At 39.1% G+C, this 22362-nt stretch overlaps 1 protein-coding gene and 1 long non-coding RNA gene across 12 annotated transcripts; one reads left to right on the top strand and one right to left on the bottom strand.

The window, feature by feature from the left end:
- Positions 1–1653: 1653 nt before the first annotated feature.
- Positions 1654–15900, top strand: LOC138359158 (uncharacterized). The gene is made up of 5 exons (XR_011225805.1): positions 1654–1992; positions 5045–5207; positions 6713–6876; positions 8125–8223; positions 15802–15900. It is a non-coding gene; the product is annotated as an uncharacterized lncRNA (long non-coding RNA).
- LOC123773306 (uncharacterized) lies at positions 15736–22362 on the bottom strand. 11 transcript variants are annotated; one of them, XR_011225797.1, is made up of 11 exons: positions 22231–22362; positions 20949–21169; positions 20348–20401; positions 19758–19918; positions 19159–19379; positions 18640–18691; positions 18152–18205; positions 17750–17811; positions 16692–16760; positions 16426–16506; positions 15736–15869 (listed from the first exon to the last, which is right to left on the bottom strand). XR_011225797.1 is itself a non-coding variant. In XM_069318015.1 (8 exons), the coding sequence occupies exons 4-8, from the start codon at positions 19175–19177 to the stop codon at positions 15798–15800; spliced, it is 267 nt and encodes an 88-aa protein (XP_069174116.1). In that variant the 5' UTR covers positions 19178–19379; positions 20348–20401; positions 20949–21169; positions 22231–22362; the 3' UTR covers positions 15736–15797. The 11 variants fall into 11 exon arrangements, 2 of the variants coding, with proteins under 2 accessions (XP_069174116.1, XP_069174117.1); XR_011225803.1 differs by lacking the exon at positions 19758–19918 and having other exon boundaries at positions 17746–17811; positions 18152–18213; XR_011225802.1 differs by lacking the exon at positions 19758–19918 and having other exon boundaries at positions 18152–18213.

Here is a 22362-nt window from a genome sequence, read left to right as displayed (position 1 = left end):
ATGTGCTTTAATATACTGTACCTACAATTTTCTCTCATCTTTTTTTTCATTTCATGTAATCTGTTATCATTTTTTGTCTATAATTTTGCAAGTATTTACCTCCTTAAAATTTTCTTAGATTAAGGACCTGCCCGAAACGCTGCGCGTGCTAGTGGCTTTACAAGACTGTAATTACCATATTTGTATCCTCACATTCCTTATGTACATTCTTGTATATGCATAAATAAATAAATAAATAAAAATAAATAAAAGATATTTGTAGTTGTATAAAAGTGGCAGTTTTCATCGCTCGTCAAACTCGAAAACTGCAGCATTCATACAATACAATACAATTTTACAATACAATTTTATTTAGGTAAGGTACATACATACAATAAATTTTTACAAGGATTGGTTGACTTATAGGTAGAGCTAGTACATACAATGCCTAAAGCCACTATTACGCAAAGCGTTTCGGGCATGATAAACTTAAATGACAAGCTTAATACTAATTGAGCATAATGAGTAGAATGAAAACAAGAAATGAAAACATAGATGAAAAAGCAGCACAAATACAATTATGTCGACAAACAGCGCTCTTTAAAGAAAAACAGACATTGGTTGACAATAGAAGGGTAAGGTAGGTTACAGGGAATTTATTAGGTATAGCTTCGTTTTTAACTTAAACTGGTTGAGAGAGGTACAGTCTTTAACATGGTTGGGAAGGTCATTCCACATTCTGGGCCCCTTGATTTGTAGAGCATTTCTAGTTTGATTAAGTCGTACTCTAGGAATATCAAAACTGTATTTATTTCTGGTGTGGTGCTCATGGGTTCTGTTACAACCTTCTATGAAGCTTTTGAGATCAGGATTGGCATTATAGTTTAGCGTTTTATATATGTATAATACACATGAGAGAATGTGCAGTGACTTAATGTCTAACATATTCAGAGATTTGAGTAGGGGTACCGAGTGATGTCTGGGGCCAGAATTGGATATTGTCCTAATAGCAGCTTTGTGTTGAGTAATTAGAGGACGTAAGTGATTTTGGAGAGCCCCAAGCACAAATACCATAGTTGAGATATGGATAGATAAGGGAGTAGTAGAGAGTCACCAGGGCAGGGCGTGGTACATAATATCTGATCTTAGAAAGAATGCCCACAGTTTTTGAAACTTTTTTTGATATGTTTAGAATGTGTCCCTGGAAATTCAGCTTGTGGTCAATGAGAATGCCAAGGAATTTGCCATCTAATTTGTTACAAATTTGGGTATTGTTTATTTTGAGATTTATTTGATTAGAGGATTTATTGCCAAACAGAATATAGAAAGTTTTGTCAATGTTAAGGGTGAGTTTGTTGGCAGTATATAGTATATTTAGTATATACTGTATAGTATATATATACTAAATAGTATAGTATAGTATATACTATACTATTAATAATATAAATATATAATATTATTATATATTTATATTATATATTATATATTTAAAATAAATTATAAATATCTAATATACTATTAATATAAAAATAGTATAGTATATATATACTATATACTGTATAGTATATATATATAATATATAGTATATTTAGTATATAGTATAGTATATTCAGTATATACTGAATTATAGTATATATAATTCAGTATATACAATATATAACAAGTGTCAGACCACGGAGGAAGAATTGAAACAGGAATTTCCTTTAGTACTTTCTTATATTAATACATCTTCAGAGCGAACCATGCCTTCTGAAGATGTATTAATATACGAAAGTACTTAGAGCATTCTATTGTTGTTTTAATATTGAACAATTATACATATACGAAACAGACAAATCTGGTGTCCGAAATAGTAAAAATATTAGTGTGATCAATGTAAGGGGGATATTGGGTGTGCTTCGTATCCCCTACAACAACAAGAAGTTTGAGAGCGATGAGGCCGCCACCTACTAGCTTCAGGATGTCGTCGAATCTAAATCAACAATATACTACCGCCGCTACTTTCTCGGAAACGTAAGTACCTGCCGCTTTACTTCTCTCACCCTGCTTAGCCTGGCCTGGCCTGACCTGGCCTAGCCAGACCTGACCAGACCTGACCTGGCCTAGCCTTACAATACAATACAATACAATACAATTTTATTTAGGTAAGGTACATACATACAATAAATATTTACAAGGATTGTTTGACTTATAGGTAGAGCTAGTACATACAATGCCTAAAGCCACTATTACGCAAAGCGTTTCGGGCAAAAAGCCTAGCCTAGTCTGACCTGGCCTAGTCTGACCTGACCTGGCCTAGCCTTACCCAACACTAATCACCACACGTGACAGCCCAAACGAATCGCAAATAAGTACATGTAACAAGTCATATGCCCGGACACTCTTTCACCTTGGGGACTGAGTGGTAACTATTGTATAGAAGAGCCGGCTCCCTGAGAGTGGTAAGAGGGCATGATAAGAGGCTAACGTGTGGTCTTGAAGGAAGTCGATAAAGCAGACAATTTTCAAAAGGAAGGGCAGCATAACGAGCAGACAGGAATGGACAGACAGTCGGTTATCCCATAATGTGTAATACGCCCCGCACAGCATGGGTGGAGTGGGGGGGGGGGGGTGGGTTGTAGCAGGGCACAGTATGGTGATGGTGCGGGTGAAGTACACACCCACTGAATTCCTGCCATTAATAATTGTTTTCATAACCATTAGAACAATGGCATCCCTCCAGCCACCATCCTTCCACTGACCCCCTCCTCTGGTCCTCCACCTCAGACAATAACCCCCCACACCCCCTCTCCCTTCCAGACATCAGCATGTCAAAATCAGTACCATAATGTGTTTAAACTATTTAAACTAAGTCATTGTGTATCTCAAGGTATCTTAATTCATTTGAAAGTGTACATGTGCATTCGTTCATATACTCGCCTAATTGTGCTTGCTGGGGTTGAGCTCTGGCTCTTTAGTTCCACCTCTCAACCGTCAATCAACAGGTGTACAGGTTTCTGAGCCTATTGGGCTCTATCATATCTACACTTGAACCTGTGTATGGAGTCAGCCTCCACCACATCACTTACTAATGCATTCCATTAGATATAATCATATATGATTACACATAATCATAATCATTCTATACACATAATCATATATGTGTACGTCAACGTATACTTACATGCGTATATATACCTCATATTAAAATACTGATAAACGAATGACCATGAACAAATTAATTTATAATTGTAGCATTATATATAATTTTAATAGACTAATTACGTGTTTATACATTTGAATGGTCCAGACAGGTGGCCAGCCTTGGACATATACACTTCTGGTAGGCACAATGACCTCATGTTAGACCCTTGATAGATTATGTGAGAGAGAGAGAGAGAGAGCTGGGGCAGGGAGGTGCGTGCCCCAGGGAGATAATCCATGCCCATGCCCCGCCTCGAGGTCAGTTCTCGAGTCACACCAAGAATAACAATCGAGCAATTTGTCTTGACCAGGATGTGGCATATTAGGGAGGGTTGAGGAATAGGAAGCCTGTCTGATAGGGCTCTTGGCAAGCAGCTCTCCCTCAGTCTACCTATCTATATGGAAGAAATGTATCTAGGCCCTCCTCCCCCCTGCTTATTCTCTCTCCCCCACCTTTCTTCCTTCATTTCCTCCCTCCTTCCCTCCCCCTCACTGGTGAGAGAGTAGGAGTGTGAGAGTAGTTAGAGAACTCGTAGTTCTCACGCTCGTGAAATTGTCTGCGACCCTGGAGGAGTAGAGCGGAGGGGGGGGGGATGAAAGTAGTTGACGATGGAGGAGTAGAGGGGAGCATTATATGCAGTGAATGTAGGTGTCTATGGAAGAGTACATCATAGAGGAGGGTGAAAGGAAGGTGACGATGGAGGAGGAGAAGGGAGGGGGTGTGAAGGTAGGTGATGATGGAGGAGTAGAGGGGAGGAGGGGGGCAAAGGTAGGTGTCTATGGAAGAGTACATCATAGAGGGGGGGTGAAGGTAGGAGGCGATGGAGTAGAGCAAAAGGGGTAGGGGTTGAAAGTAATCCTGAGTTTAATTTTTTAGTTATATATAGTGACACCTCGGCTTACGAATGAATATTTATGAACTTTTCGGGTTACGAGCCTAATTTCTTCGAAAAATTTGAATCGGGTTACAAACTTTGCCTCGGGAAAGGAGTTTGTTGATATACGTATGGGCTGACCTAGCGCGTGGTGGCATGGTGATCGCGCCTCAGTTTACCAGTGTCTCCTGCCTAGTAAGTATCGCGCCTGAATTCTTTGTAAAGCATTACATTTGTTTTGGGATTTTTGGCTATTTGAACATAAAATTTGTTATGATATATCTTGCCATGAGTCCCAAGAAAGCCAGTGGTAAGGTTCAAGCCAAGAAAACACATGTGAGAATGACCATAGAGGAAAAACAAGAGAGCATTCATAAACATCAAAATGGTGCACAGGTTGTTGAACTAGCTAGGCAGTACAACAAATCTATGTCAACAATATGCACTGTACTTGCTAAGAAAAAGGACATTATGAACATTAAAGTGGCAAAAGGCATATCAACAATCCCGAAACAAAGAACACAAACACTTGAGGATGTTAAAAAGTTTTTATTAATTTGGATACACAACAAGGAGTTAGCAGGTGATAGCATTTCAGAGGCCATCATTTGTGAGAAACCAAGGCATTTGCATGAAGACCTTTTAAAGAAAACCCCTGGAATGAGGGGGGGGGGGGGGGAAGATGAATCAAGTTTGAAAATGTGAAAAGTTTGTGTGGCAATAGAGCCTCGTGGAAAACTTTTGCTGTGGTCATTACCTGGTGGAATGCACCCAGGATGGAGTATTAGGGCTATACATCTTTTAAATCATAAAAGTAATAAACATTTCCCATCAACCTTACAAACAATATTAACCTATTTTCATGTATTTCCCCCATGTGCATTTTAACAAAGTTGCTAAATTGCCTTTATCATTCTGTAAAATTTCAATTACAGTATACTGTATATAATTTTGTTAGTATAAATGGACTGAATATTCTGAAATTTCTATTAATTTTACAATTTCAGATTCAAAGGTGGTCTGGACACCCAATTTGGTCAGACAGGTGAAGAGAGCATTTAGGATAGTTCGAAGAGATGAAGAGGGTCACAATTGTGTTCGAAGAGGCAAACGCCCCCCTTTGCTCCTGACATTATGTTCAACCATTGACCTCTGCACACCTAACACAAGGTAGGTTGAAAACTCCTCCTTCATGTCATTGGTACATTAGCCAGAAACTCAGGGCTCATGTAGGAATATCCCTAAAAAAAAAAAAAAAGTGGCCCCAACAATGCATCCTCCAAGTCTGGAGGATGAGCAGGAGCATTGTCGAGAAGCAGGACCTTGAGTGTCAAACTTTTCTCTTGCAGATATTTTTTGATGGCAGGGCAAACCACTCCACATCACAGTTTTTCTGCACGTTATATATTTTTTAAAACTCTTGGATTTTCGGAATGATACACGAGCAAGGGTTTAATTTTCAAATCGCCACACAGCACAAGAGTTAGCCTATCCTGACACAAGTTAGCCCAAGTTAGCTTGTGTCCGGGCAGTGACGTCTCCTCTTGGGTAATGTATGTCCTCTTCGGCAATTTTTTCCAGAATAGCTATGTCTCCTCACAATTAAACACTTGTTGTGGAATGTATCCATCAATACAGCACAGTGTATCTACAAAATGTTAATTTTTTACTTATATATAGTGTCACCTCGTCTTACGAATGAATATTTATGAACTTTTCGGGTTACGAGCCTAATTTCTTCGAAAAATTTGAATCGGGTTACAAACTTTGCCTCGGGAAATGAGTTTGTTGATATGCGTATGGGCTGACCTAGCGCGTGGTGGCATGGTGATTGCACCTCAGTTTACCAGTGTCTCCTGCCTAGTAACTATCGCGCCTGAATTCTTTATAAAGCATTACATTTGTTTTGGGATTTTTGGCTATTTGAACATAAAATTTGTTATTATATATCTTGCCATGAGTCCCAAGAAAGCCAGTGGTAAGGTTCAAGCCAAGAAAACACATGTGAGAATGACCATAGAGGAAAAACAAGAGAGCATTCATAAACGTCAAAACGGTGCACAGGTTATTGAACTAGCTAGGCAGTACAACAAATCTATGTCAACAATATGCACTATACTTGCTAAGAAAAAGGACATTATGAGCGTTAAAGTGGCAAAAGGCATATCAACAATCCCGAAACAAAGAACACAAACACTTGAGGATGTTGAAAATTTTTTATTAATTTGGATACACAACAAAGAGTTAGCAGGTGATAGCATTTCAGAGGCCATCATTTGTGAGAAACCAAGGCATTTGCATGAAGACCTTTTAAAGAAAACCCCTGGAATGAGGGGGGGGGGGGGGAAAGATGAATCAAGTTTGAAAATGTGAAAAGTTTGTGTGACAATAGAGCCTCGTGGAAAACTTTTGCTGTGGTCATTACCTGGTGGAATGCACCCAGGATGGAGTATCAGGGCTATACATCTTTTAAATCATAAAAGTAATAAACATTTCCCATCAACCTTACAAACCATATTAACCTATTTTCATGTATTTCCCCCAAGTGCATTTTAACAAAGTTACTAAATTGCCTTTATCATTCTGTAAAATTTCAATTACAGTATACTGTATATAATTTTGTTAGTATAAATGGACTGAATATTCTGAAATCACTATTAATTTTACAATTTCAGATTCAAAGGTGGTCTGGACACCCAATTTGGTCAGACAGGTGAAGAGAGCATTTAGGATAGTTCGAAGAGATGAAGATGGTCACAATTGTGTTTGAAGAGGCAAACGCCCCCCTTTGCTCCTGACATTATGTTCAGCCTATTGACCCCTGCACACCTAACACAAGGTAGGTTGAAAACTCCTCCTTCATGTCATTGGTTCATTAGCCAGAAACTTAGGGCCCATGCAGGAATATCCCTAAAAAAAAAAAAAGTGGCCCCAACAATGCATCCTCCAAGTCTGGAGGATGAGCAAGAGCATTGTCGAGAAGCAGGCCCTTTAGTGTCAAACTTTTCTCTTGCAGATATTTTTTGATGGCAGGGCAAACCACTCTACATCACAGTTTTTCTGCACGTTATATATTTTTTAAAACTCTTGGATTTTCGGAATGATACACGAGCAAGGGTTTAATTTTCAAATCGCCACACAGCACAAGAGTTAGCCTATCCTGACACAAGTTAGCCCAAGTTAGCTTGTGTCCGGGCAGTGACGTCTCCTCTTGGGTAATGTATGTCCTCTTCGGCAATTTTTTCCAGAATAGCCATGTCTCCTCACAATTAAACACTTGTTGTGGAATATATCCATCAATACAGTATCTACAAAATCTTTAAAATCACGAACAAATCTTTCAGCTCCTACTTTGTCTGAGCTGGCACCCTCACCATGCCTCACAACACTATGAATACCACGTCTTTTTTCAAAATTTCTCAAACCATCCCCTACTCACCTTAAACTCTTTCGTATCTGCAAAACTCGTTCTAGGGGTTTTCTTTATAAGATCTTGCATGAAGATTTCATTGTTGACCAAACCACACACTGGAAATTGAATAGACGACGACATTTCGATCCGTCCTGAACCATTATAAAGTCGATTGTGATGAGATGAGGGAAGCAAGAGCATTAAGTAGGCAAGAGAGAGAGGTGAGGAGATGGCAAGTATGTACGTATGTACATGAATAAAACATGTACATACTTATACATAACGTGTGTAAATAGTGTAATAAACACAATAACAGTATTTTGGGAGGAGGAATGTTGGCGAGTAATGTGTTGGAGGAGGGAGGGAGGACTGGCAGGGTGTGGCAGCTCACTCATGTTTTTTGGGCTCACCATACCAACATAGTGGATCGTTATGGTGAATACATACGTAGATGGGTATATACAATGTGTGTATATAGTGTAATAACAGCAAAAACACTGTTTGATTGTAGAATATGTCGCATATATGAGGCCCATAATTTTGAGCATAGCGATGTTCTATACTTTGAATTATATAAATTCCACAAATTACACACTTTTAAATAATATTACAGCAAAAAAAAAAGAAGAAATGAATGAGAAACTTCAAAATAATTGCGCAACATTTTATTCGCAGCAACTGCCGTCGCACGGGGTGGCGGGGCCGACAGACCCCCATCGCTCCAACGCTCAGCGCCCATAATTTGCTCAACTTCCCAGCTCCATCGCAGCTAAAGTAAGTCACATACAATATTTTTTGTTTAGTTTCCCCGTGATCAGACTCTGCATTTTAACAATATAAGAAGAGAAATAAATTTTTTGGAAAGAATTTATTTCTTGTGCACCAGGGTGTTATTTGGAGACAGAGCAGTTCAGTGGTTAACTACTAAATTTTTTTTTCTCCCACACACGCACCCCCCTAGGAAGCAGCCTGTAACAGCTAACTCCCAGATACCTATTTACTGTTAGGTAACAGGGGTCATCCCCTTTTGTACAAAGAATCTGCTAAAGCTTTTAGGGCTAATCTTTGACACTCGTTTGTCTTTGTCGCCCCATATTTTTTACGTCCGAGTTGAATGCTCTAAGGCCCTTAACTAACTTTAGGTCATGTCCCATACTTCTTGGGGAGCTAATCGACACTGCTCCTCTCTTTACATTCCTCTCTCGTTCTGTCTAAACTCGATTATGGCCCTGTTTACTCGTCTGCTTCTCCTTCTACCCTTCACCATCTGGACACACTGCATCATACTGGGTTACGGCTCAGCTCTGGTACCTTTCCTTCGACACCTACCCTAAGCCTGTATGTTGAAACTGGCGTCCTGTTTCTACAGGATCGCCATGATCGCTACTGTCTTCTCCACCTTGCACGGTCCTTACAGCACCCTCACTCTTGCTTATGTCATGCCTTGACCTTTACCCATCCTGTGGTTCCTGTTCCCCTTCACCACCTATCTCTTTCTGTACGGTTGTCTCTCTTACAAAATGCTCTTTTAGTTTGTGTTACCAATATTTCCCCTCGTGTCATTCCGTCTTTGCCCCTATGGAGGGGTCCCCGTTCCTAAATTCTGTAAGCCTTGACCCACATGACTAAAACTTTTACCCCTCCTACAGTTCTAAATCACCTTTTCCTTGAACACTTTTCTTCACACTTCCACTCTATTTCCGTCTTCACCAATGGGTCTTAAGTCTGCAGACGGTGTAGGCTACTCTGTTGTTTTTCCTGACTGCACCTTTGTGTCTCCTGCCTCTGGAGACTAGCATCTTCATGGCAGAACTTTATGCTATTCTCTATGCTCTTCATCAACTCTTTTCTCGCTGTCAATCCTCCTCTGTGTTTGTAGTTGACACTTGCAGTGCCCTCATGGCTCTAGAATCCTTTAATCCAGTCCATCCTTTGGTAGTTGAAATTCAACATTGGCTGTTTCTTATCTCCAGTAGATTTAAGACAGTGGAATTTCGCTGGATTCCCACCCATATTGGTGTGTTCTTAAATGAGCGTGCGGACACTGCCGCTAAGGAAACTATCCGCACCTGTCCCGTCTCCCGTAAAGGTATTCCTTATTATGACTTTTACCCAGTTATTCATTTCCCCATTCTTGCCCGTTGTCAGGGTTGTTGGTCTTCTGTTACTGGTAACAAATTGCGTGCTCTTAAGAGTAGTGTGTTCCCGTGGCCTTCCTCCTACCACCGTAACCGGTGGTGGGAAATGGCTCTGGCGAGGTTGTATATTGGTCATACACGTTTAACTCACAGGCACTTAATGGAGCGCTGCCCTGCTTCTTATTGTCCAAACCGTTGTCTCTACATGTCCTGACTTCCAGGACTTATGTGTCTTGCTTCCCGACCATCCCTCACTGTCAATTGTCCCTCGATAAAATTCTTGGTAAATTCAATACCTTTGATATTGTTCGCCGTATGCGTTTTTGTTCTTGTATTGGCGACGTTAGTGATATTTAGCGCACTATGATTATCCCACACATTTGATGGTTTGATAATTACTGTACTGTACAGTACTTTGGTTTGGAATGTATCAAATAAAGTTGTTTCATGTATTCAAATGTGTGAGAAAATCCACTGGGGCTGTGAGATGAAGCGAACCTGTAACAAAGGCATTGCCAGTTGCATACTCTACCACCACTGATGGTAAAAGTCTTACAACTGGATATCTTGTGTGACGGGTTATGGTATCACAGCTATACTGAACCAAGATGGTATGGCTCTCCCTCACATAAATGAAAGAAATGCTGCTATTGGCCTTGCAGTGTGTAAAGTGCAGGTGGAAACAAATGAAAATTATCAAATAAATAATTAAACAATTTACTGAAATAGTAATGAACAAAAATAACATGACAATACTTGACTATCATGTAATGCAAAGGTGAACAAGTTAGTATGACCTTAAATGCAAAAAATAAACTATAAGCAATGAATAAAAGTATGAAGATATACTGGTGTTCTGAAGACAGCTACTATACCACCATGGCATCAGTCACATGATGTTGGCTGGAAGTGGACGACGGGTTAGAGACACCAAGGTGATCCTAGAGCACTAAGGGAGAGATTGCCTCTCCAGGGAGGCAGCGCTCTTTATATAGTCCGGCGGTGATGACTCATCCAGTGTCAACACGAGGTGGACATCTGGTCAACTAGCAAACTGCTCGTTGTGGCTGGCGGTGCCTTTGTGTTGAGCTGTACCACTGTCAGTTGAAGGCGGCTAACTGCTTGTTTGTGGGGACAAACTGCCAGTTAGCAGTGGCGCCCGGCTTGCCTCTGAGTCGTACCAGGCCGTGCCAGGCCCTGGGGGGTATGGAGAGGTGGCAGGACTGATGACTCTTCTGGGCTGGTGTAGATGTATACTTCCAGTGCAGAGGCATTGAAGGTGAAGGGAAAAGGCAGTTCCACTGCTATGCAGGGGATTCACGTGACACTTGTGAAGCCACAGAAAGTCTGGAGGCCCTACTGAAGCCAGTCCAAGTATTAAATAAAACCCCTGAAGTACGCCGGTGAAGGGTAAAGTGAAGGGTGAAGCAAGACCGTATGCCCCAACTTCAGGCACACACAGAAAATCACGTTTTGGTCCCGCCTCTCAACTGTGTATTTGAAGTTGGGGCATATGGTGTTGAACTGCTTCAGCCTTCACCTGAGTGCTTGTAGGTCTTACGTAAGACGTTGACTCAAGGAGGGGCCTCAAAACTTGCTGTGATTTATGGGGAAATCTGGTTGTAAGACTTTTACAAAGTCAGTAATATACTGTGGTAGAGTATGCAGCTGCCAGTGCCTTGGGCAAGGGTTTACGTCGCCTCACAGCTCCAGTGGATTTTCTGCTTGGTGTATATCAGGTTGTGATTTTGTGTGTGTACCGTATTGTTATGATCGGCTTCTGATAAGTCCTTTCTGGCCTCAAGAGTCATTTTTACCCACCTAGAAAGATTGCAGATGGCCAAAGCAGTTATTTAAGTTAAGAAGGGACAAGTCTTTAACAGAATTTTGCATAATATTTGACTGTAAAGGGGTAAATTGAGGTAGATTGAAAAACAAAATGGTGAACCGGGCAGGCGGTACTCACAATTAGGCGAGTACACTCGGGAACTTTTAAAGTGCAACCAAACATGCTTTAGGCTCTCACAACAAGAGGTGAGTGGTGGTGGCTCAGGTGCTCAGCCAATCAGAGCACCTAAGGAGGGAGGGCAGGAGTGAGAGGGGGGTGGTATGTGGAAGTTTGGTGACAGTTGTGTGTAATTTGTTCATCTTCATTGTAAGTTTCATGGCTTGGTGTGCATTTCCCTAGTAAATTTAATTAGGGAAAAATTCAGGTGTTTGATTTTTTAAATCAACTTTTTAAATGTTGAGTTGTTAAAGCCTCAAAGTGCATGGAGTTGGTTTGGGAGTGTGGCGTCCTCATGCTGTTGCGTGCTCGCGTGAGGTAGCAAAGGTGATGTAAAGTTGTGGGGTGCACGTGCTTGGGACGTCCTCTCTCGGGATGGCCGGTGTTAGACCTGTGTGTTTGTCGGTTGTTGAAAAGCCGTCATCCTTTGCTGTTGTGGTATTGATTTTACATTGTTCATCTTGTAATTAATACTGTAGTGCGATATCTAGGGCTACCATTTGTAGGTTTAAAATGTCTAATACAAACAGTTGTCCAATGAGTTTTAATAGGAAATATCATGCACCATTTCTATACTATCATATTAATTGATAGTATATGGATTGTGCAGAACTGCTTAGAATGATCTTTAACACTTGGCTATATTGGTCATGTCAAATACCTGCACGGTGAATGCTCAAAGACCCTTTCTTTATTCAGTGTTGTCACATACCTCATGGGGGTATGGATAGGCAAACACTCATTCGGTTAAACTTGCCTTGTAGTACTTTCAGAGCTCAGTAATTTGGAATCTGGTTAGCACTTTCCAAATAAATTGACCTTTAAAGTGAATTCCTATTTAGGTTTAAAACATTATACCGAATGAGAAAGTCGGATTATATAGCCGAACACCAGAAATGTTGTTATTCAATTTGGTTGCCTAAAGCACATTCAAGGACTACACATTACATGGCATTCCAGGATTCCTCTATACCTTGCCTTATACTGTAAACATTGCCACAACCCTGTGTTTTATTGATTTAAATGGCCACAGGGAGGCATACAACACTGCAGATTATGATGTCATTAGTTATCCACTGTGCTGACAAGTGGGCTGACTGATGTTCGTTGACACCTGTATCGTGCTTCAATTTAATCGCCAGGAGATCACCCTCTCACTAGACTCGTCTGTAGGAAGTACAGTATAAGTATCTCAAATTACCTTGGATCATAAATAGCATAAGACTTGGGGGTAGGAGAGGGTTGCAGTGTTTGTCATGGCTCTCAGTTGTTCCTGGTATTAGGCAATTTAGTTCTGGAATCATTTTTGTTGGCCAATGTTAAACTTTTTCGAAAGTAGATGTTTTTCTGAAAGGGAAGGGGGGTGGGGAACCTCTATGCTTGGATACAGTTATCTAAGTGAATACTTAGATTTATACAGTAGAATAACTACCTTCTTTTCCTTAGTCAAAAAGGTTGCTTGTTTATTTCTAGGGAGTTGTATTTTCTTTTATTTTTAACTGCAGCAACTTTCAGCGAATGATAGATTCTTACTGAAAGGACCTTTACTTCATTGTTGTTGCTTTATGGTCATCTCATTGTGTACAGGGATTCCGCGAAGCTTTTGGGGTTAGTCTTTAACACTCGTTTGTCTTGGTCAGCCCATATCTCTTGCCTCCGAGTTGAATGCTCTAAGGCCCTTAACCTCCTTAAGGTTTTGTCCCATACTTCTTGGGGAGCGGATAGGCGCACGCTCCTCTATTTGCACTCCTCTCTCGTCCTGTCTAAACTCAATTATGGTTGCCCTGCATACTCTTCTGCTTCTCCTTCTACTCTTCGCCATCTTGATGCTTTGCACCATACTGGGTTGCGTCTCGGCTCTGGTGGCTTTCGTTCGACTCCCGCCCTTAGTTTGTATGTTGACACTGGCTTTCTCTCTCTTCAGGACTGCCGTGATCGCTACTGTCTTCGCTATCTTGCGCGGTCCTTCCAACATCCTTCCTCTCGCCTCTGTCGTGCATTGACTTTTCCTCCTCCTGTGGTTCCTGTTCCTCTTCATTGTCTCCCACTTTCTGTCCAGTTATCTCGCTTACAGGATTCTCTTTCTGTTCATATTTCTAATGTTTCTCCTCGTATTGTTCCTTCATTACCTCCGTGGAGAGTCCCCCTTCCCAAGTTTTGTACGTCCTTGACTTGTATTACTAAAGCCTTTACCCCTCCTACAATTCTGAAAAGCCTCTTCCTTGAGCACTTTTCTTCGCACTCCCACTCTATTTCCATCTTCCCCGATGGGTCTAAGTCTGCGGATGGTGTGGGCTACTCTGTTGTTTTTCCTGACCGTACTTACATGTGTCGCCTCCCTTCGGAGGCTAGCGTCTTTACGGCAGAACTTTATGCTATTCTCTATGCTCTTCGTCTCTTGCTTTCTCATTCCTCCTTTGTGGTTGTAGTTGATTGTCGTAGTGCCCTCATGGCTCTAGGGTCCTTTAATCCTGTCCATCCGGTGGTCATTGAGATTCAACATTGGCTGCTTCTTATTTCTAGTAAATTTAAATCAGTAGAGTTTTGCTGGGTTCCCAGCCATATTGGTGTTTTAATGAGCGTGCGGATGCTGCCGCTAAAGAAGCTATCCGTTCTTGTCCCATCTCCCGTAAAGGTATTCCTTATTCCGACTTTTATCCTGTTATTCATTCTTCCCCGTTGGCAGGGTTGTTGGTCCTCTGTGGTTGGTAACAAGCTGCGTACTCTCAAACTTAGTGTGTCCCCGTGGCCTTCCTCCTACCACCGTAACCGGCGGTGGGACACGGCTGTGGGTTGGTCATACCCGCTTAACCCACGGTCACTTGATGGAGCGCCGCCCTGCTCCTTATTGTCCGAATTGCGTTGTCCCTCTTACAGTTGTGCATATCCTTGTTGAATGTCCTGACTTCCAGGACGAGCGTGTGTCTTGCTTTCCGACCGTCCCTCGCAGTCACTTGTCCCTCGATAGAATTCTAGGTGAATCGGATACTTTTGATATCGTTCGCCTTATGCATTTTTGTTCTCGTATTGGCATTCTTGGTGATATTTAGCGCCCTCTGATTATTTCGCACTTTGGTGCCTTCTTTTGGTAATTACCTTACCTTCATTGTTGTTTCATTTTAATGTGGTAGTTGTGATATGGATTGTTCTGGCTCACGTGCAAGGTCTTGGATTTTTTTCTGTTTTATATTAAGAAATTGCCAGTCTTGTTACTATTTGTAGAGTTAGAGATCTGCATTAAGGCCTCAATATTATATTCTTTATTTTTGTTATCAGCAATTTTTGTGGTTGGTAATATTTAGATTAATGTCAGTGATGTATATGACAAGGGTTAAGACCCCTTGTGGTATGACAGCATTTTTCCCCAGTCATTTCTTTAACAAATGAAAGGGTCCTCGTAACCATTCTTTTGTCCTTTCTACCATGTACCTGTTTGTTGCTTCTTGGTCTTTCATTTGGTACTTTGGCTATTAAAACAATGGCCTTTGGTAATGTTGCAATTACCATTTCTAAAAAAAAAATGAGCAGGTTCATTAGGCAGGGTTTGTTTTTAGCAAACAAAGTTTTACAGAAAAAATTCCATGCCTTCAGGACCTTGCAGATGTTAGGTCAAACTAATTGACAGTAATCTGTTTTGCCCTTTCAAACAATGATGGTTTTAATCTAGGTAAAATATTTCAGAATATCTGAAGTTTGGCAGACAAATCATTTAAGAGCTTTGATTAAATTTAAGTTACCAAAGACTTTGTGAAAACCATGTTGTATAGATGCTTCAGTGTCACTTTTCTAATGTTTTGTAAATTTAAATGATCTTTAGTTAATTTAATTATAATTTGTACAAAGCTTAGGTGTTGCATAGCTTTAAATTTACTTTCAAATATGAAAACTAAAATATTGACTAAAGTTTCTTCCACTTTAATTTGCAATATTTGTTAGTTAGACTAATATTTCAATGTAAATTGAATAGGTAGTCCACTTACATCTTTTCAGTGCATTTTGCATGCACCTATAACAAGTTAAATACTTGGTAAAATTTACACCTATTTATTTTCAAAGTTAAACAATTTCAGATGTTTAAACATTGCATCAATAGTAGTAAACAATAATTTCCAGCATGATTTCAGGATAAGGTATATATAGTAGTTTCATTAAAATTGTTTTATTTAATAACTTTTACATATAGTATTTATAATACATCTACTCTTTCAGGTTGTGAGACAGATGCACCTAGATGAACACAAGATCCAAAAGGCCAGGACAACTCCAGAGACAATCACCTGTAAAAGAAAAATAAACATTAAACAGGGACACTACTTTTATTATCACCAATGCCTAATAATAAGCCAAAAAAATCCTAACATCCTATCTTTTAAGATAGGCTCAGCAAGGCCTATCCCTTACTTCAATTTTATTGCAGAGCTTGTTCCCTGAATGGGTGAATTACATCCACCACTTTAGTGCCATCAACATTGTACATATGCTTTACTGAAAGCACTGTACAATGCATGCCAGGCACTAAAGTGTTAGATGTATCCACCCATTCAGCAAACAAGCCCTGTGAGAATTAACAATGTAACCATTGTTAAGGGTCCCTAAACCTATGCAAATCTAGTCCATCTATTGGATGGGTAGTAGAGCAGGGCTCTGAAAAAGCCAAGCCAGGGAAATCTGCAGGACTGCCTGGTCCCCTTTTATGAAATGGGGTAGGATCAGTACAAACTGCATCAATCCCTGCAGGTGGTAACAGTAGGACTTTGGTACACATCTATAAATGGACTAGATGAAAGAAAATAAATTAATTAGTTGACATAGCTAAAACTTAATTCCACATACCAACTTTCGTAGATTTGCAGAGTAGAACAACCACACTGAAGCCAGTCAATGCTTTGATGACATTGTAATCTTCCATACCACCTGAAACATTTACCAAAATTAGCTTGTTAAACAAGATTTTAGAATTCTCCTTTAATGCTAATCAAGCAAAAACATTAAACTTAGTTTGACTAAGTACATTAAAGTCAGCAATTTATGTTGCATCATTTCAGATTATCTTCAGCCATAATGAGTGTTTAAGTTATAATGTTTACTACCACACTCACCTAATTCAGAATGTCAAGCAATTAACACCTTCAAACTCAGGGCTGAAGTTCAACTTTCCCATCAATATTCTGAAAGACAATATTTAAGCTTCAAATAAATAAACCAAGTTGAAGTACAGTTACCATTCAATATTTAATTTGTGTACTATACAATCATTAAATGATTCTTTAATTTATGAACATAGCCTTTTAAGCTACAAACAGACTAAATCCATGATGTCAGTAGACCTCCCAGTTGCAATTCTTTTACCATGTTGTGGCACAGTCTTAAAGCACATCTGGGATCCTCCAACATAAGTTTGAACCCCTCATCACAGCCCTTGTGCATTAGAAATATCACATTGTGATTTGTGTAATTTATAAATGAATTACTTCTAGCCAAATAATTAAGAACCATGCAAACAAATTAAGATTTAAATAAAAAATTTCATAAAATCTTTAACTTGCAAATTTATGCTGTTTAACAGTGCCCAACTTTACATTCACAAATTTAAAGTCCCATTTATTCTATTCAAAGCAATTCTTGCAAGATTTAACTTTAGTTTAAGGCCTTGACTAGTGGGTACTATATCCTAGTTTCAATTTACCCAATTTCAAGGCCCCTTCACAATCCCTTCCTCTGATTTTAGTGCAGAGCTTGTTCCCTGAATGGGTGCATTACATCCACCACTTTAGTGCCATCAACACATTGTACATATGCTTTACTGAAAGCACTGTACAATGCATGCCAGGCACTAAGTTTTAGATGCATCCACCCATTCAGCAAACAAGCCCTGTGAGAATTAACAATGTAACCATTGTTAAGGGTCCCTAAACCTATGCAAATCTAGTCCATCTATTGGATGGGTAGTAGAGCAGGGCTCTGAAAAAGCCAAGCCAGGGAAATCTGCAGGACTGCCTGGTCCCCTTTTATGAAATGGGGTAGGATCAGTACAAACTGCATCAATCCCTGCAGGTGGTAACAGTAGGACTTTGGTACACATCTATAAATGGACTAGATAAGAGAATTAAGATTAGGTCATTGATATAGCTAAAACATCAAATTCAAACTCGCCCACTTTTGTAGATTTCCTTTTGCAGAGTAAAGGAGCCCCAGTCCATGCATCATAATCACTTTCACCTGAAAAATATTTCAACAAATTAATTTCAGATTTAAAGCCAATCTTGCTTTACTTTTCAAATTAGCATTCAGTACTTTACAAATTCAGATGGAAAAAATTTCTTTAAGGAATTTACCTTTCCTACATATTCTAGTAGCAGTAGTAAAGATCTAATTTAGCAATATAAATATATATCACATCAATTTGCCAAGTTTCAGTAAATGTCATTTGAGAAACTATTCATAACTGCACTTCAATGGCAATTTACATTTATCTTTAGCCATTGCTATATTGTTTAAGTTATTACTATTTTTTTACTTTTATGCAAATCTATTCAGAATAACCTTTACTACAACTCACCTGATTCTGTTTCAGCAACTGACAGAGGGACTTCTGGACTTTCCAAACCACATTCTGCAAAACTATATAAATTTAAAACCAAGCTAAAGTAAACATTGATTATTTTTTTTACTTTCAAGGGAAAAATACAATCACTTGGAACAAAACTTTTCCTGCCATTAACTTTATTTGACTCATGATTACCCTTAACAGTGTTATACATTTATAGATTAAAGCTTATTTAACAAACATTTAATGTTAACTAAACAAGATTTATTTCATTAAAATTATTAATAAAACACCCTCAACTATGCTGTTTAAGATCTAATGCCCCACATTACAATTTTCACAATTTCAACATACCATTCTATTCAATACATTCCTGAAAGGACTAAACTTGCAGATATGGTACCCACTAGCCTAAGCCTAGACTTCCATACCCTAATATTTAATAGGTTTTTAGCAATTAACGTCTACCCTCTAATTCCAATGTACACAACACTACTTACTGTAGATCTGCAAGTATTTTCCTGCAGTTCTGTTGCCAGGACCTTCCACAACCTGTCATGTGAACAGTAAATATTACTAAAAAGTTATTTGCATAGCGACGTTATTTTATTCATACCTGTACCACCAGTTTAACAGTTGCCGTTTTAAATGGCACACTAAGTATCTTGTTGTCCCATCTTAATTACAAACAAAGCTATAGTCATTTCAAGTCAACATCCTATACAAATTTTATTTTCCAACAACAAATAAGCATCTTATAGCTTCATGATTACAATTGTTACTTAACCTATTATAGGTATAGGTTAGGTAATAATTGTAATTACGAAGCAATAAGATGCTTATCTTAACATACTAGTAGGTTAGGTAAGGTCGGTGTTTTCTATGAAGCTTTTCAAGGGAAACTATTATGTTAAGTATGTCACCTATGCACGCAACTAATAAGTCAATATTGATTTATTAAATTTGCAAGAACGGGTTGCAAAAGGCAGGGGGGGGTGTCCGTTTACTGTACCACTTACATTTTAGTGTGGGCTTCATCCACTACTCTGATGTTAGCTGGAACATTTGTGCCAGCTGCTGGTTTGAAAGGGAGGCATACCATGTGCCAATTCAGGAAGCTTTCCACGTTCCTCACTGCATGTCAGCTCAGGACCTCGCTACCATGTTGGGAGGCAGTTGAAGACTAACCAATCAACATCCCAGGCTGGAGAGCAGTGCCACCTCGGGGACAATTTACCACCTGCAAAAAATTTAATACTCTTAATCTACAACATCTATCTCATCTTTACCTAGCCCCCAAACCTTACATTTGTCAGCATTAAATTGCATCTGGTAGTCTTAACTATTTCAAAACTATATAGGGCATCAGTATTTTTTATTTGCCAATTCTGCAACTATTGCAGTCTAAACCATAATCTTGCAAATAACAGAGGTCCAAGGAGAGCTTTTAGGCACTACTTACAACACTTCTCCCAACTTAACCCCATTTATACTAATTTTCTTTGGTATAGCCATGACCTAATCAACTTCAGTCAGCATTCCCAATGATCCGAGCCCCTATCAATTTTGCGCCACTATCAAAATCTCTGCTGAAGTCAAGGTACACAAAATCACAAACCATATCACTATTTCCTCAACTATGCAACCTAATCCATGAACATTTAGTAATAAAACTATGCGATTCATGTATCTAGTCATGTTTCTCAAAAAGAGTAGAGAAATGGCACTGCCATTAACTGCCAGTTGAAAGAGGGACTTCTGGACTTTCCAAACCACATTCTGCAAAAATATATATAAATTTAAAACCAAGCTAAAGTAAACATTGAATATTTTTTTTTACTTTCAAGGCAAAAATACCATCACTTAGAACAAAACTTTTCCTGCCATTAACTTTATTTGACTCATGATTACCCTTAACAGTTATACATTTATAGATTAAAGCTTATTTAACAAACATTTAATGTTAACTAAAGATTTATATTTCATTAAAATTATTAACACCCTCAACTATGCTGTTTAAGATCTAATACCCCACATTACAATTTTCACAATTTCAACATACCATTCTATTCAATACATTCCTGAAAGGACTAAACTTGCAGATATGGTACCCACTAGCCTAAGCCTAGACTTCCATACCCTAATATTTAATAGGTTTTTAGCAATTAACTTCTACCCTCTAATTCCAATGTAAACAACACTACTTACTGTAGATCTGCAAGTATTTTCCTGCAGCTCTTTCTTGCCATGACCTTCCACAACCTGTCATGTGAACAGTAAATATTACTAAAAAGTTATTTGCATAGCGATGTTATTTTGTTCATACCTGTACCACCAGTTTAACAGTTGCCATTTTAAATGGCACACTAAGCATCTTGTTGTCCTATCTATTAATTACAAACAAAGCTATAGTCATTTCAAGTCAACATCCTATACAAATTTTATTTTCCAACAACTTTAGTCATGAACATTTTTCTGGAACATTGCAAAAACTTTAATTTAACCATGTATAACATTTGAATAAAAGCAATACAAAATTTATATATACAAATTCTTATTCTTTTGCAACCACTGCTTACTACTAGGGGGACATTTATTCTGTTGAATTATGTACCAAGCTTTATAGTCTGAAAATTCATAATTAACCCAACTATACTATCAAGACAATGTGACTTTACTAAATTTAGTAATATTTTTACACTAGCAGAACTATAAGCCACACTTTCTTCCCCCCCCCCCCCCCCGCCTTCCTCCCAACTGTTCAGTGTCAAAAGGGAGGGGGGGGGTGTCCGTTTACTGTACCACTTACATTTTAGTGTGGGCTTCATCCACTACTCTGATGTTAGCTGGAACATTTGTGCCAGCTGCTGGTTTGAAAGGGAGGCATACCATGTGCCAATTCAGGAAGCTTTCCACGTTCCTCACTGCATGTCAGCTCAGGACCTCGCTACCATGTTGGGAGGCAGTTGAAAACTAACCAATCAACATCCCAGGCTGGAGAGCAGTGCCAGCTCGGGGACAATTTACCACCTGCAAAAAATTTAATACTCTTAATAATCTACACCATCTAATCTTTACCTAGCCCCCAAACCTTACATTTGTCAGCATTAAACTGCATCTGGTAGTCTTAACCATTTCAAAACTATATAGGGCATCAATATTTTTTATTTGCCAATTCTGCAACTATTGCACTCTAAACCATAATCTTGCGAATAACCGAGGTCCAAGGAGAGCTTTTAGGCACCACTAACAACACTTCTCCCAACTTAACCCCATTTATACTAATTTCCTTTGGTATAGCCATGACCTAATCAACTTCAGTCAGCATTCCCAATGATCCGAGCCCCTATCAATTTTGCGCCACTATCAAAATCTCTGCTGAAGTCAAGGTACACAATCACAAACCTTACCATTTCCTCAACTATGCAACCTAATCTATGAACATTTAGTAATAAAACTGCGCGATTCATGTATCTAGTCATGTTTCTCAAAAATAGTAGAGAAATGGCACTTGCAATGTTAGATTCTAGTAACTTTCCTCACAATAGACTAAGCTAATTGGTCACTAACGTAAGCGTTAAAGTTAACTCAAACTTTTCCTTTAAAACTTGCTATATTAGGAACTTTCCACGACCGGCCTTTACCGACATAATTAAATAGGGTAAAAACGGTATATTAAATGCAGTAAAACTACGGTAAATTCAATATGATAAACTTGCATTCTTTAAGCATGGGCTGCATAGTAAGTGAACTAAACTAAATGTTAAGCACCCTGGCAAACCACTTCGTTCTATTCAATTTATTTAATCACTGTCCGGCTAGAATTTTTAGATTAGATTAAAGGAACACCCTCCCTGGTAACTATTGAACTAGTTAACCAAATACAAATTTAGGTAAAATACAGTACTTTCATAAAACCCGTCTACTTCCCCCACCAGTAGACTTGTTCAGCTAAAGGCATCATGTAATGTTCCACTTTAGTAAATAAAGACTTAAAAAAAAAACTACCCCATCTGTGTAGTTACCGGTTACCTGACATTCTACACTTAAAATAACCCATCTATTCCCCATAATTGTTCGATATAACTTACCTCTCACCCGCTGGTCGAGTACACAGCAGTATATATCCTCCTCCATCACTCAGCGCGTGGATACTATTTCACTCTGGCCGCAAATTGCCTCAAATCACCTACGTTGTCCATAAACATATATAGAAGAGCAAC

Source organism: Procambarus clarkii, chromosome 89 (genome assembly GCF_040958095.1).
Source record: "Procambarus clarkii isolate CNS0578487 chromosome 89, FALCON_Pclarkii_2.0, whole genome shotgun sequence".
In the NCBI taxonomy this organism is placed as follows: Eukaryota; Metazoa; Arthropoda; class Malacostraca; order Decapoda; family Cambaridae; genus Procambarus; species Procambarus clarkii.
The sequence above is the reverse complement of the archived record's forward strand: the minus strand, read 5'-3'. Positions and strand labels throughout refer to the sequence as shown.